We start from the raw sequence: 15,583 nt of genomic DNA, 5'->3' as shown, positions 1-15,583 counted from the left end.
GGTCTTAGGGGCGGTCCTAGGGTTGGGTAGGGGCGTGGCCAGGGGAGGGGGGGTGAGTTCCACCACCTTTTCTCTGAGAAAAAAAGCCCTGGACCACTTTAATTTAGAATAGTCCCTATTTCCCAGTTCTATGTGAAATGTTGTGCTGCCATACCTGGTTTTGTTTGCTTCCTGCATGCTAGCTTTATGGATGTGCACCTACAACTATGAATGTGCTAGTCAAAATTTTCTTGTAGTATATTAGCAGCAAAGCGGTTGAGATTTTGAAAAATTTCACCCTTTGCAATGCAAATCCACCGTATCTCAGCACCAGAATCTGCTGGAAAACCAGCACTATTTGGTGCCCCGATACACTGGAACAATTCTGCTGCTGATTTTCCCACTATGTGTGCCGCCCGTGCAGTCCATTAGGGACCTCAAATTGTGGTCCCCAATGCACGTACACCGTCCGTGTGGCTGGTGCTGATGGATGCAGACCCTTTCAACTTGAATGGGGGCGCAATCCGTTCGCACCGCCAAAAAATAGAGCATGTTCTATTTTTTTTTAGCATTGTGGAAGCACGGACCAAAATGCCAGGGAAGCAGTGCCTCCGTAATGTATCTTCTGGATTGCGGATCCATTGAAGTGAATGGGTCTGCATCCATGAAACCTGCTTTTTGCAGGCTGCAATACAGGCACGGACCTGCTAGGGTCGTGTGCATGAGCCCTAACCCTTACATGGGAAATGGAGGACCACGCACATTCCCCCAGCAATAAAATCTGATCGAAAGAGAAGTCTGAACCGAAGTGCTTAGCTTCTATTTCTGTGAAATAACCACTTTTTTATATTTTGCAATTATGGCAGCGTGGTGTATTTGCAAGTTTTTAATAATGATGCGTTTGATGCAACTGGGATCATTTTTTATATTGCTGTCAATACTCTGTATTATTTCTTATAGGCCTCGTCATAAATTAGGTGAACCCTTTGCAGGTCTGTGCATCTAGACTGAGATCTAGCCGGAGTAGATTTCAGCACTCATTTACGCCAGTAAACTGTGACGGTGCCGATGCTGATGGCCCCATCCACACCACTTCCCCGCCACTCCTTCTTTTCAGAAAGTGGCGACGGAAGTATAGAAACACCACTTGCGCCTGAATTTAGGCATAATGGTGTTCAAAAGGTTACAAAGCCGAGGTTTGTGACTTTTTTAAACCACTTTCTGCAATAAGGAGTCACAGTAAATACCCCTATTGTTTGCTAAATCTTTGAGGACGTGCACTTGTGGTGTCATTTGTAAATGCAAAGACCCCAACTTCTGCATCACTTTTAACAGTTATTTCCCGTGGATATATTTAACATGTAGTTTTTTTTCTAAATTTGCACAAAAAACATAGTAAAACGCTGCAGTTTCACAAAATAAAGGTAAAAAAAACTTCCCAAAAACCTGCAGATGTAAATACAGCCTGAACAGTATCACTGACCATGCGAGGTATTACAAAGCTTCTAAACAAGGCCTTTCAGCAATTTTTTATCCTGCTAAAAAACTATACTTCCCAGACAGTTATATCACGATACCTAGAAATGTCACATTGCAGTACATGACCTGAAAGCTCCCTGTCCAGAATGAAGCTCACGTCTTCACAAATACAGTCAAGCCTGATCTTTCAAAAAGCCATCTAGTTTTTGGTGACTGTATTATTTCTAACATTTTACTCAACAAAAAATGTATTTTCAAACTGAAGACAAGGAGGATCAAAAACTAATGGTCTTCAAATTAAAATGTGTTGATCATCTGCCAAGAAAAGGATCCAAATGAGCTCCTAACAAGCTCTGCCTCTAATGCCACCAGATGTAAGGCAGCTATCCTATAAGTCAATGTTCAGCTCTTAAAATAAGCCTTGAGACTTGGATATTGAATAATCCAGCACCTCATCTGCAGACAGCTGTTTCGGGGTGATTGCCCCTCATCAGTGCAGAGCAGAGAGTGCTGGCTTAACTGGGCGAGAGGCTTAAGTCAGGATTTGGGGAGAGAGCACCTTAGTCGGTGTGAGAAGACTTATAGGCCATACATGTTCCTCTGGAATTCTGGGAAGAAGGGATGCAAATGAGCTCTTCACAAGCTCTGCCTCTAATGCTACCAGATGTAAGACAGCTATCCTATAGGTCGGTGTTCGACCCTTTAATCAGCCCTGTACCTCACATGGGTCCAGAGATCTCCCCATTCATTGCTCTGCTAGATTTATATCAGGCTGACAGCTCAAGGGGAGTGTCTTTTCTGCTGCAGATAAGGGGGCGTGTCTCAGCTCTCCCTATCACAGCTCAGGGGGCGTGTCCATGCTCTCCCTATGACAGCTCAGGAGGCAGTTGAAAGATGAAACTGAGCGTGTGCGGCCATCTCAGTGAGCAGGACAAAGAAATAAGAAAAATAACAAACCGCAAGTGGCGCTATACAGATATTACATTTTATTGAATTACTCAGTGGCTATACAAAATCTTAAATTACTTTCAATTACAAAAGTATTCAGATCCAGGTGCTGGTTGGAAAACTGTAGAATATTTTTTCTGGGACTACCCCTTTAAGTGGCGAGTATTTATAGCCCAGTGACATCAGTATCAACAGAGCTAGCAGTAGGGTATATACCTGTATATCTCCCCTATATATTGTGTATTCATTAAATGCAAAGCACTTTGTTCTGAAGCATCTTCTCCACAATGGATAACATGAATGCAGAACAGCTACTTCAGCTTTCTAAACACAGAGATATGGTTCTGATTTCCGCAGCCAGAGAGACATCAAAGAAATTCCTGCATTCATTAGAGGCAGCAGTGATGAACTGTTTGCTGGATTCAAATACAGCTTTGTGAAAAGGTGCTGTAGCTAATAAGCATTTTTAATGCACTGGGGTGACAGAGGACAGAGCAGGAATGCAGCATGGGGCTTTTTATAATTAGCTTGCCGAACAATTCGCCGCTCGACAGCAACTAATACAATAATGGATGCCAGAGAAAAGTTTAGAAAAGAAATCTTGCCTTGGATACTCTGTTTCCCACAGCTGGGGATGAAATCTATCATCATTTCCATGATAAACTGATCTATGAGCCACATAAATGACCACTAAGCCCTAGAAATGTCTTTTCTTCCCACAGAGTAGGGTTAACTGCACACATTGTGTAGTTGTATGCAGAAAATCCGCATTAAAAAATGCACATAAATCCACAATATTTATTGTGGTTTTTCTGATAACAAATTTCTGTGATTTGGGGAAAACCACTATACATAAAGTGCAGAATCCATAAACAATTGACATGCTGCAGATGTTAAAATCAGCAAAACAGGTCAATTTATGCATATAACAAAGTGCAAAGCGTGATTTAATTAATCCCATTAATTTTGCTGGTACTGTATTAGGGCTTGTTCACACGACGGTGTGAAGCCCGTGCCCGTGCTGTGGACCGCATATTGCAGTTCGCAATGCACGGGCACTGTCCGTGGGGCAGCAGTTCTATCTTTTTGTGGTGCGGAGGCACGGAATGGAACCCCATAAAGCACTCCGTAGTGCTTCCGTAGTGTTCCGTTCCAAGCACGGAACGGAACACTACGGAAGCACTACAGAGTGCTTCCTGGGGTTCCGTTCCGTGCCTCCGGACTGCAAAACGATAGAACTTGCTCTATCTTTTTGCAGAACGGATGGAACGCGGACCTGTTCAAGTGAATGGGTCTGCGATCCCCATGCGGCTGCCCCACGGACGGTGCCCGTGCATTGCGGACCGCAATTTGCGGTCCACAGCACGGGCATGGGCTTCACACCGTCGTGTGAACGAGCCCTTAATCTGTGTTTTTTCAGCACCAAAAGCCGAGCAGAAAAACCTCACATAATCCGCATTGTGTGCAGGTACCCTAAAGCTGCTCTCAGTGCCAGGAGTGTAAGTGCTCATGTTCCCTGAAGCTACGTTACAGGGAAAAGCATTCATTTCTATGGACATCGATCTTTATTTTATTGTCCCCTTGCTAACTAAATGCAAAATCAGGCAACTTTCTAAATAGCATTCATTAAGGATGTCCTACCACCTCCTGAAGAGTCTGTGTAACCCCTTTACAAAGCTGGCTGCACTCCTGCCATAAATCTGACAGCACACATCATCTGCACTCTCTGCTCTCCATTCCTTCTGTATTAGATATACCTAACAGGTAGGAAAGGGGGGAGAATGTACAAAGCAGAGCAAGCTGTTAGAGACAAGGAAGGCACCCGCAGTCTCTACGGGAAAAGACCACACAGGCTATATAGTTAAAGAGCAGAACCCATAGCAAAATCTGCAGGAAGAGGGGGGGAGGGGGTAATTGTACAGAGGCTGTCTGTAGAAAGAAGAGAAGACACAGGAGAATCTGCAGGGAGAGTGGGGAGAGAGCAAACATACCACATAAGGCCTCTTGCACACGACCGTATGCCCTCCTAGACATATGGTCCGTGAGCGGGTCATATGTCCCGGAGCGGCATTGATCGTGCGCACGGGAGTACACAGCATCATAGATTACAATGATACTGTGCACTTCGGGCCGCCCGCGGGGCTATTTTCCCGTACTCACAAGATCATATGAGTGCGGGACAATAGCCCCGTGGGCGGACCGACGTGCACAGCATCATTGTAATCTATGATGCTGTGTACTCCCGTGTGCAAGATCAATGCCGCTCTGGGACATATGGCCCGCTCACGGACCGTATGTCTCGGAGGGCATACGGTCGCGTGCAAGAGGCCTAAGAGAGAAGAAAGATCTCACACAAGATCTCACATAAGATCTGCTGAAATACAGTGTTCATTGTATCAGTGTTCACTGTAACTTTTTCACATTTTGTCATACTGTGGCCTTGTGCTGATTTTTATTTATTTTTTTAAATCACAATTCCCCCCATCATTCTACACTCAATACCACATAATGATAAGGTGAAAACAGAATTTTAGACATTTTTTGCTAATTTATTAAAAAGGAAAAACTAACATTTTGCATGGACATAAATATTCAGACCTTAAACTATGACACTACTTATTTAATGCTGGGGGCCTTCCATTTCAATTGATAATCTTTGAGATGGTTCTACATCTTGATTGGAGTCCAACTGTTGTAAATTCAGGTGATTGGACATGATTTGGAAAGATACACCCCTGTCTATGTAAGGTCTCACAGCTGACCATGCATATGGGAGCAAAAGCCAAGTAGAGTCCAGAGACAGGATCGTGTAGAGGCACAGATCTGGAGAAGGAAGTGCACAAAAAACCTTCATATTTCTTAAGTTTGAAACAACCAGGACTCTTCCTTGAGCAGGCCACAACACCATACTAAGTAATTAAGGAAGAAAGGCCTAAGCAAGGTGATCAAGAACTCAATGTTCACTCTGGCTGAGATGCAAAGATCCTGTGTGCCAAAAAGAACCCTCTCCTCAGTAAAAGACAAATGAAAGACTGCCTGGAGTTTGCAAAAATGCACCTAAAAGAGTCTCATACTGTGAGAAACAATACTCTCTGATGAAACCAAGATTGGACTCTCTGGCCTCAATTCTAAGTGTCATGTCTGGAAGAAATCAGTACCATCAATACCATCCCTACAGTGAAGCAGCAGCTGGGGCAGGGAGACCAGTCAGGGTTTAGGAAAAGCTGGATGGAGCAAAGTACAGAGATATTCTTAAGAAAAAACTGATCCAAGGTGCTCTGGACCTCAAACTGGGTCAAAGGTTCTTCTTCAAATAAGACAATGACCTTAAGCACGCAGCCAAGACAACACAGGAGTGTTTTAAGGACAACTCTGTTAAAGGGAACCTGTCACCTCCAAAAACCATCCCAAGCCACCAGCAGTACCTGATAGTAGCCAGCAGTGTGTTTCTGAAGATAATTTTCTTCCTGGAGGCCAATGCAGCTAAAGCTCAGAAAACTTTCTTTTATCCCCTGCCGGCGCGCTTCTCTAGTCATGCTTGAAGTCAAGGGGGCAGCGACCTCCTTGCTTCAAGTCAAGATAACCACGCCCCCTTCCCTGCCCCTTCGCTGTGACTGACAGCGCTTATGTAGAGAGTTTGGCAAAGCCAGTCGAACTGCTGGGGCAGGGAAGGGGGCGTGGTTATCTTGACTTGAAGCAAGGAGGCCGCTGCCCCCTTGACTTCAAGCATGACTAGAGAAGCGCGCCGGCAGGGGATAAAAGAAAGTTTTCTGAGCTTTAGCTGCATTGGCCTCCAGGAAGAAAATTATTGTCGGAAACATGCTGCTTGCTACTGTCAGGTACTGCTGGCGGCTTGGGATGGTTTTTGGAGTTGACAGGTTCCCTTTAATGTCCTTGAGTGGCCCAACCAGAGCCCTGATTCGAACCCGATCAAACATATCAGGAGAGACCTAAAAATATCAACCAACACTCCCCACCGCACCTGACAGAGCTTGAGAAGATCTGCAGATAACAATGGCAGAATATCCCCAAATCCAGATGTGCAAACCTTGTGGCATCTTACCCAAGAAGATTGGAGGCTGTAATCGTTGTCAAGGGTGCTTCAACTAAGTGCTGAGAAAAGGATCTGAGTACTTAAGTCAATGCAATATTTTGTTTTTTCCTTTTCAATAAATTAACGATTTCCAACATTCTGTTTTAACTTTGGCATTATTGGGGGAGTGAGTGCAGAATGATAGGGAAAAAAGTGGAATTGTTTTTATTTTAGCACAAGGCCATAACAAAATGTGAAAAAAGTGAAAGGGTCTGAAGACTTTTCTAATGCATTGTATGAGAGCTAGTGAACATCCTTAACACACAGATCTTACATCAGCATGCATTATTGGAAGAGACATGTCCATGTGAGAAATTACTCACACAAGGAGCTAATAAATTAGATACCAGCAGGTGTAAAATGACTTAAAGAAGACTGCAACCTGAAACAAAACAACTTTTTTTTATTTAAAGAGGAACTGCCACCTATCCTGACTTGTCTGTTTTAGTAATACTTGCATTCTCAGTCTGCAATAACAGTCCATCTTAGTCTTACCACTATGGCTGTGTTCCTGCACAATCTGACACTATCCAACCAGTGGTGTCAATGGAAGGCTGTGCAGGAACACACCCAGATGGACCTTTATTGCAAACTGCTAGCAAGTCATTCATAAACTTGTAGCACACAACATAACATCAAAAGAATAGATGTATCAGAGTTATTATTAGATGGGGAATGCAAGTAGTTGCTAAACTAGACAAGTTAGGAGTCGTCTTTAAAATTGTCACTCTCCATTTTCTGGTCCTGGCTTGATACACAGTAAATGGAAGGAGATGCCTGCTCAGCCAGTTACCAATAGCAGAGGTGACCTGCTTTAGCCAAACAAATCCTAGAAGTCTGTAAGTCATAGTCTTACAACACTTAAGCATTACCTACCACCACTTAAGAATACCCACCCTAGAGGCTCACCTGGTTTGCAGGTCGATCCTTCAAGTCCTGGTCTGGATCCACACCAACTCTGTATGGAGACAAATAAAACAGCTTGTCACTCACTTCATTCGCAGACTGGATGTGGGAGCCACGCATGGCTTTCAGATGATTTCCAGTCATTAAAGTCTATAGATACGTTTAGTGGGCATTTCCTGCCAAAAACGTTAGTTGTACTCTGGCCCACTTTTATTATTGTGTTTGCATCTGAATTCTGGTGTAAATTGTGCTAAATTTGAATGCATTTTTGGTCTGAAGTGGCACATCTCAGTTTAGAAATACATATGAAGCAAGTAGGCCAAAGAAAAGAATCCACCACCCCTTGCTTGACAAGTGTCGGGTGGGGGGGCCTAAATGAAAAGGCGTGGCTTCTCTTGGAAGGATATGGCTTAATGTATGACATTTTGTGCCAAAATTCCTGCAAAACGTTCTTGTTCCAAAGTGAGCCAACTAATAGGTGGAATAAAGTTACACTAGACTAGGGATCAGCAACCGTCGGCACTCCAGCTGTTCAGAAACTACAACTCCCAGCATGTAAACTTACTTGGCTGTTCTTGCAACTCCCACAGAAGTCAAAGGAGGATTCTAGGAGTTGTAGTTTGAGAACAGCTGGAGTGCTGGAGGTTGCTGATCCCTGCACTAGACAGTCTAAAGGGACACCAGATTTATGACCCAGCATCATACTGCAGTTAGTCTGGAGGATCTTTCGATTACTTGTCTAACTTTACACTGTCTTACTATAAACAGCCTAATTCTAACAAGACCACCGCAACCACATAAAAAGCCAAATTTTCCCATCATTGTAACAGTAAGAAAGAGAGAAAAATTAAAGGGGTTGGCTACTTTCTGGTTACCGTTGACCTATGTGGTTGAGAGGTGACTATATGGCACTTACTAATATAATCTTTGTTGAAATTTTGCGCCATTTTCAATATTTTTTGAGATATTCTCACTTGTTTACAAAGTCTTTTGTGCTTTCCACACAGAGGTCCTGTCCATAAAACGTCTGCTGATGGAGGGTCATGTGACCAGGAAAATCACCTCCATGTGTCAATCCCAACAGAATAAGTACAGATGGCAGGTGCAGTGTATATGAATGGAGGAGGAATCACATGGAGGTGATTAGTCTGGTCACATGACCCTCCATCAGCAGCCATGTTATGGACAAGGACCTCTGTGTGGACAGCAAAAAAAGACTTGGCAAACAATGGGATCATACCTTATAAAATATACAAAACGCCACAGAATTTCAACAAAGACTATATTAATAACTTCTATATAATCATCTCACAAACACATTAGTCAACAGTAACCAGAAAGTAGCAAAGGTAGATACTCGCGCTGCCGTCTGGGTTAGGGGAGTGAGCTCACACAGTATGAGACTATGTGCGGGCCGCGTCGCTGCAGGGTTCCAATATGGGGTTAATTGCCAAAACAACCCCAAAAGATAGGAAAGAACCTAGTGTTAAAAGCAGAGAAATAGAACCTGCGCTGACTTATTTGGCAACTATGAAAATTCTGGTATTGCTGCTATGGATATACTGTCGTTTGTTCTAATACTAAATATCTGTTCCTTATATATTCGCAAGTTCCTCGATCTAAATCCAGCAAAAGTTATGTCCCGATAGTCTATGGCAAAGTGAAGTCCAGCAATTTCAAGTGCAATGTATGTACGAGAACAAGTACTACACACTTACTACACACTTACTGGTATGTGCATTGTCCAGCACATGTGATGCTGTAGATCGATTCGAATATCCACTGGCGGCGATTCTCCTGTTGATGTCTCCTCCGATCCTGTCTTCTGCTGACCACGTGGTACGCGCATAGCTCCGGCTGGTAGCTCGCGCGCGCACAGGGAAGCAATGCTTTACTCGTCGTCCTGGAAACCTTTCGTGTGACGTCACACCCGAAGCTACGGAACCCTCTAGGGTCCACAATTCCTCCGACGCGTTTCGGAATAAGCGTATTCCTTCCTCAGAGATAACTGTAGAGCCTGTTTGGCCAGCATTTAAGCGTGTTGGTTTCCATGGAGACGGCTTTTGTTTGGAAGACAATGCAGGAGCAATACAAAAACACTAGAGAGCACCAAAAGTGATCCGGAAAAGTTGTTGCAGTGTGTTTTATGAATTATTTTGATTGTTTTGAATTGTTTTAGATTGTTTTAGATTATGACTCCCCAATTCATGGGTCCACTTAGCATACTTGTAGTGTATAGTAATTAATTAATAATAATGACTAGCATTTTTCACTACACTTAAATTCTTGGCATTTTCTCATGATCCATTATTACTCGCTCTGCACATATATTACCAGGGAGGAAAATTTACAGGAAAGCGAATAGTTCTATTTCGTGGTTCAGGCCAATGGGAGCCAGGGTGTTTAAGTTATATATCCACTCACTCTCCTTACGGGACATCAATTATATAGTCACCTCCTCTGGGATCCTGCCTAACTTGTTCTATACCTCCAAAGGATGAGCCTTCAAATCTACCCTTGTGTTTCTCGGTAAAGTGACGTGACAATGGATGACCAACAAATTTTTTATTAATGTTTTTTACATGTTCCCATATTCTGGTCTTTAAATCACGTTTCGTCCTCCCTACATACACCTTCCCACATGGGCATTTTATGTAATAAATGACCCCCTTCGAGTAGAAAGTAGTATTTCCAGCAATAATTTCCTTGATGTTTTCTTTTTGTCTTGACGCTAGGCAGGCCTTGCATGTTCTACAAGGAAAAAAAAATATATATGAGATATATGACATTAATAAAAAAAATTGTTGGTCATCCATTGTCACGTCAATTTACCGAGAAACACAAGGGTAGACTATAAAATTGATGTCCCGTAAGGAGAGTGAGTGGATATATAACTTAAACACCCTGGCTCCCATTGGCCTGAACCACGAAATAGAACTATTCACTTTCCTGTAAATTTTCCTCCCTGGTAATATGTGCAGAGCGAGTAATAACGGATCATGAGAAAATGGCAAGAATTTAAGTGTAGTGAAAAATGCTAGCCATTATTATTAATTACTATACACTACAAGTATGCTAAGTGGACCCATGAATTGGAGAGTCATAATCTAAAACAATCTAAAACAATCTAAAACAATCTAAAACAATTCAAAACAATCAAAATAATTCATAAAACACACTGCAACAACTTTTCCGGATCACTTTTGGTGCTCTCTAGTGTTTTTGTATTGCTCCTGCATTGTCTTCCAAACAAAAGCCGTCTCCATGGAAACCAACACGCTTAAATGCTGGCCAAACAGGCTCTACAGTTATCCCTGAGGAAGGAATACGCTTATTCCGAAACGCGTCAGAGGAATTGTGGAGCCTAGAGGCTTCCGTAGCTTCGGGTGTGACGTCACACAAAAGGTTTCCAGGACGACGAGTAAAGCATTGCTTCCCTGTGCGCGTGCGAGCTACCAGCCGGAGCTACGCGCGTACCACGTGGTCAGCAGAAGACAGGATCGGAGGAGACATCAACAGGAGAATCGCCGCCAGTGGATATTCGAATCGATCTACAGCATCACATGTGCTGGACAGTGCACATACCAGTAAGTGTGTAGTAAGTGTGTAGTACTTGTTCTCGTACATACATTGCACTTGAAATTGCTGGACTTCACTTTGCCATAGACTATCGGGACATAACTTTTGCTGGATTTAGATCGAGGAACTTGCGAATATATAATGAACAGATATTTAGTATTAGAACAAACTATATCCATAGCGGCAATACCGGAATTTTCATAGTTACCAAATAAGTCAGCGCGGGTTCTATTTCTCTGCTAGTAACCAGAAAGTGGCCACCCCTTTAAACAAGGTAAAGACTCGAAGTCCCACCTTAAAAAGCAAGTGAGCTAAAATGATTGTGAATACCGCAGAGAGTAGAAGTGCATTAAGCTCATGAGTATTACAGAGATGTGCTCTGGAGCTCAGTCTTGAGACATAATTACCCTCTAGTAATGGGCCATTTTTAATGACATAGACATTGCAGAATCGTTACTCTAGCAAAATGTCAAGAAGGTTGTCAGGGCAGTGATGATTTTTATGTTGCCATAAGGACTAGAAGACCTTATATATATGAAGAAAGCCTCTGAAAGTGCTTACACAGATCACATCGTACATCAGACACATGAATCTCATCTCAGTGGTACACGTTAAAGGCAAAAGTAAGCCCAATTATCTCATCTGTCCTGTTTTTTATTAATACATGCACTAGTTCTAGTGATATATCAAGCAATACAGGTGTGGGACAAGAAAAGAACAAATGCAGGTTAGTTATTAGTAGATACAAGTATTACAATTTGTAACAATTCACACAGTTACAGTACAGTATAATTCAAAGGGATAATAGTATTAGTGTATTATTATTAACATTTTATATTTTATTGGTAAAATGCCTAGAGCAGAGACCCTCTGAACACGCATGCAAAATGTATTAACTTTAGAGATTGAGCTTTTTAATAACATCTTAGGCCTTATTAGGGGCTATATACAGGTCAGATCATTCCCATCAGGTGTTATACAATATACATTGAAGCTTCACTAACATTTCAACAGACTTTACATTAATCAATAGTGCAGTGTGTATGCATGAGGAATAACACTATTTCTGGCTATTATATTCCCTGTATCTGGCATTTTTTACCAGTTACCCTCTGTTCATAGTGAATATCTAGTTTGCAGTTAACTTACACATGGTGGGTGAAGGACTAGCTGCCATCCACTGTACATAGAAAGTAGAGGAGAATCTGCTTCGTAACCTTCTCTTACTAGTGTTGAGCGAGCACCAAAGTGCTCGTGTGCTCGAGTAGAACACTTCGCGATGCTCGGGTGTTCTACTGAGCACCATGGAAGTCAATGGGAGAACCCCAGGCACGCCCTGCTCTGAAGAGGGGAGGGTGTCAGGACTCCCTGCTCTGACTCCATATATAGCTATATCCATATATGGAGTCAGTGCTTGGGGACACCCCAGTGTATTTAAATCTAATTTCTGCAAAGTTTCTGCCGGGATTCAAACTCCCAAGCTTGTACATTAGAGGCAAGGACGTTAACCACTACACTGTACAGCTACATGTTAACCGCCTCCGGACCGCCTAACGCAGGATTGCGTTCCGGAGGCGGTCGATTCATTCCTCTTTGACGCACCGGTGCATCATCTCGCGAGACGCGAGATTTCCTGTGAACGCGCGCACACAGGAGCGCGCGTTCACAGGAACGGCAGGTAAATGAGCTGATCTACAGACTGCCAGCGGCGATCATTCACTGGCAGGCTGTAGATGCGATTTTTTTTTAACCCCTGAAAAGTATATTAGACGCTGTTTTGTTAACAGCGTCTAATATACCTGCTACCTGGTCCTCTGGTGGTCCCTTTTGCTTGGATCGACCACCAGAGGACCAGGCAGCTCTGTAAAGTAGCACCAAACACCACTACACTACACCCCCCCCTGTCACTTATTAACCCCTTATTAACCCCTGATCACCCCATATTAGACTCCCTGATCACCCCCCTGTCACTGACCACCCCCTGTCACTGATCACCCCCCTGTAAGGCTCCATTCAGACGTTCGTATGTGTTTTGCGGATCCACGGATCGGATCCGCGGATCCACAAAACACATACGGACATCTGAATGGAGCCTTACAGGGGGGTGATCAATGACAGGGGAGTGATCAGGGAGTCTATATGGGGTGATCACCCCCCTGTCATTGATCACCCCCCTGTAAGGCTCCATTCAGACGTCCGTATGTGTTTTGCGGATCCACAAATCCGCAAAACACGGACACCGGCAATGTGCTTTCCGCATTTTGCGGATCCGCACATTGCCAGAACTATATAGAAAATGCCTTTTCTTGTCCGCAATTGCGGACAAGAATAGGACATGTTCTATAGGCTCTACAAAAAACGCAGTGTTCGCCCGATCAGGCCTGATCTTGTGCGCACACTTGCGTTCAGTTCGCCCCACCGCAGTGACAGAAATTATTTATATAAAAAGATCACTTTTGAGGGGCATGGCGAGTTCATAGAAGATTTTAATTTTTTTTGTCACAAGTTAGCGGAATTTTTTATTTATTTATTTTTTCTTACAAAGTCTCATATTCCACTAACTTGTGACAAAAAATAAAATCTCACATGAACTCACCATACCCCTCACGGAATCAAAATGCGTACAAATTTTTTTACATTTATATTCCAGACTTCTTCTCACGCTTTAGGGCCCCTAAAATGCCAGGGCAGTATAAATACCCCACATGTGACCCCATTTTGGAAAGAAGACACCCCAAGATATTTCGTGAGGGGTGAGGGGCATGGCGAGTTCATGTAAAATTTTACTTTTTGTCACAAGTTAGTGGAATATGAGACTTTGTAAGAGAAAAAAAAAATAATAATAATCATTTTCCGCTAACTTGTGCCAAAAAGAAAATATTCTAGGAACTCGCCATGCCCCTCACGGAATACCTTGGGGTGTCTTCTTTCCAAAATGGGGTCACTTGTCGGGTATTTATACTGCCCTGGCATTTTAGGGGACCTAAAGCGTGAGAAGTAGTTTGGAATCCAAATGCGTAAAAAATGCCCTGTGAAATCATAAAGATTCTCATTGGAATTTGGGCCCCTTTGCGTACCTAGGCTGCAAAAAAATTTCACACATGTGGTTTCACCGTACTCAGGATAAGTAGGGCAATGTGTTTTGGGGTGTATTTTTACATATGCCCATACTGTGTGTGAGAAATATCTCTGTAAATGACAAGTTGGCAATTTACAGAGATATTCCTCTCACCCAGCATGGGTATATGTAAAAATACACCCCAAAACACATTGCCCTACTTCTCCTGAGTACGGCAATACCACATGTGTGACACTTTTTTGCAGCCTAGGTGCGTAAAGGGGCCAAAAGTCCAACGAGTACCTTTAGGCTTTACAGGGTTGCTCACAATTTAGCCCCGCCCAAAATGCCAGAACAGTAAACACACCCCACAAATGACCCCATTTTGGAAAGTAGACACCCCAAGGTATTCGCTGAGGGGCATATTGAGTCCATGAAAGATTGAACTTTTTGTCACAAGTTAGCGGAAAGGGAGACTTTGTGAGAAAAAAATAAATAAATCAATTTCCGCTAACTTGTGCCAAAAAAAAAATATTACTTCTATGAACTCGCCATACCCCTCACGGATTACTTTGGGGTGTCTTCTTTCCAAAATGGGGTCACTTGTGGGGTATTTATACTGCCCTGGCATTTTAGGGGCCCTAAAGCATGAGAAGAAGTCTGGAATCCAAATGCCCTCCTAAAAGATTCTCATTGGAATTTGGGCCCCTTTGCGCACCTAGGCTGCAAAAAAGTGTCACACGTTGTATCGCCATACTCAGGAGAAGTAGGGCAATGTGTTTTAGGGTGTCATTTTACATATACCCATGCTGGGTGAGAGAAACATCTCTCTAAAATGACAACTTTGTATAAAGAAAATGGGAAAAGTTGACATTTAGAGAGATATTTCTCTCACCCAGTATGGGTATATGTAAAAATACACCCCAAAACACATTGCCCTACTTCTTCTGAGTATGGCGATACCACATGTGTGACACTTTTTTGCAGCCTAGGTGCGCAAAGGGGCCCAAATTCCAAAGAGTATCTTTATGATTTCACAGGGCATTTTTTAGGCATTTGGATTCCAGACTTCTTCTCACGCTTTAGGGCCCCTAAAATGCCAGGGCAGTATAAATACCCCACAAGTGACCCCATTTTGGAAAAAAGACACCCCAAGGTATTCCGTGAGGGGTATGGTGAGTTCATGTAAAATTTTATTTTTTGTCACAAGTTAGTGGGAAAAAAAACATTTTCCGCTAACTTGTGCCAAAAAAAAAAAAAAATTCTAGGAACTCGCCATGCCCCTCACGGAATACCTTGGGGTGTCTTCTTTCCACAATGGGGTCACTTGTGGGGTATTTATACTGCCCTGGCATTTTAGGGGACCTAAAGCGTGAGAAGTAATTTGGAATCCAAATGCGTAAAAAATGCCCTGTGAAATACTAAAGGTGCTCTTTAGAATTTGGGCCCCTTTGCGCACCTAGGCTGAAAAAAGTGTCACACATGTGGTATCGCCGTACTCAGGAAAAGTTGGGCAATGTGTTTTGGGGTGTCTTTTTACA

General features: G+C 43.0%; 1 protein-coding gene across 1 annotated transcript in view; it reads right to left on the bottom strand.

The window, feature by feature from the left end:
- The window catches only part of SLC9A9 (solute carrier family 9 member A9), a 902,549-nt gene that overhangs the window by 198,577 nt on the left and 688,389 nt on the right, over nt 1-15,583 (bottom strand). The window contains exon 13 of the mRNA XM_040428049.1: nt 7,409-7,457. Coding sequence (XP_040283983.1) covers nt 7,409-7,457 — 49 coding nt within the window. The remainder of the gene's footprint in view (nt 1-7,408; nt 7,458-15,583) is intronic.

Source organism: Bufo bufo, chromosome 4 (assembly GCF_905171765.1).
Source record: "Bufo bufo chromosome 4, aBufBuf1.1, whole genome shotgun sequence".
Classification (NCBI taxonomy): Eukaryota; Metazoa; Chordata; class Amphibia; order Anura; family Bufonidae; genus Bufo; species Bufo bufo.
The sequence above is the reverse complement of the archived record's forward strand: the minus strand, read 5'-3'. Positions and strand labels throughout refer to the sequence as shown.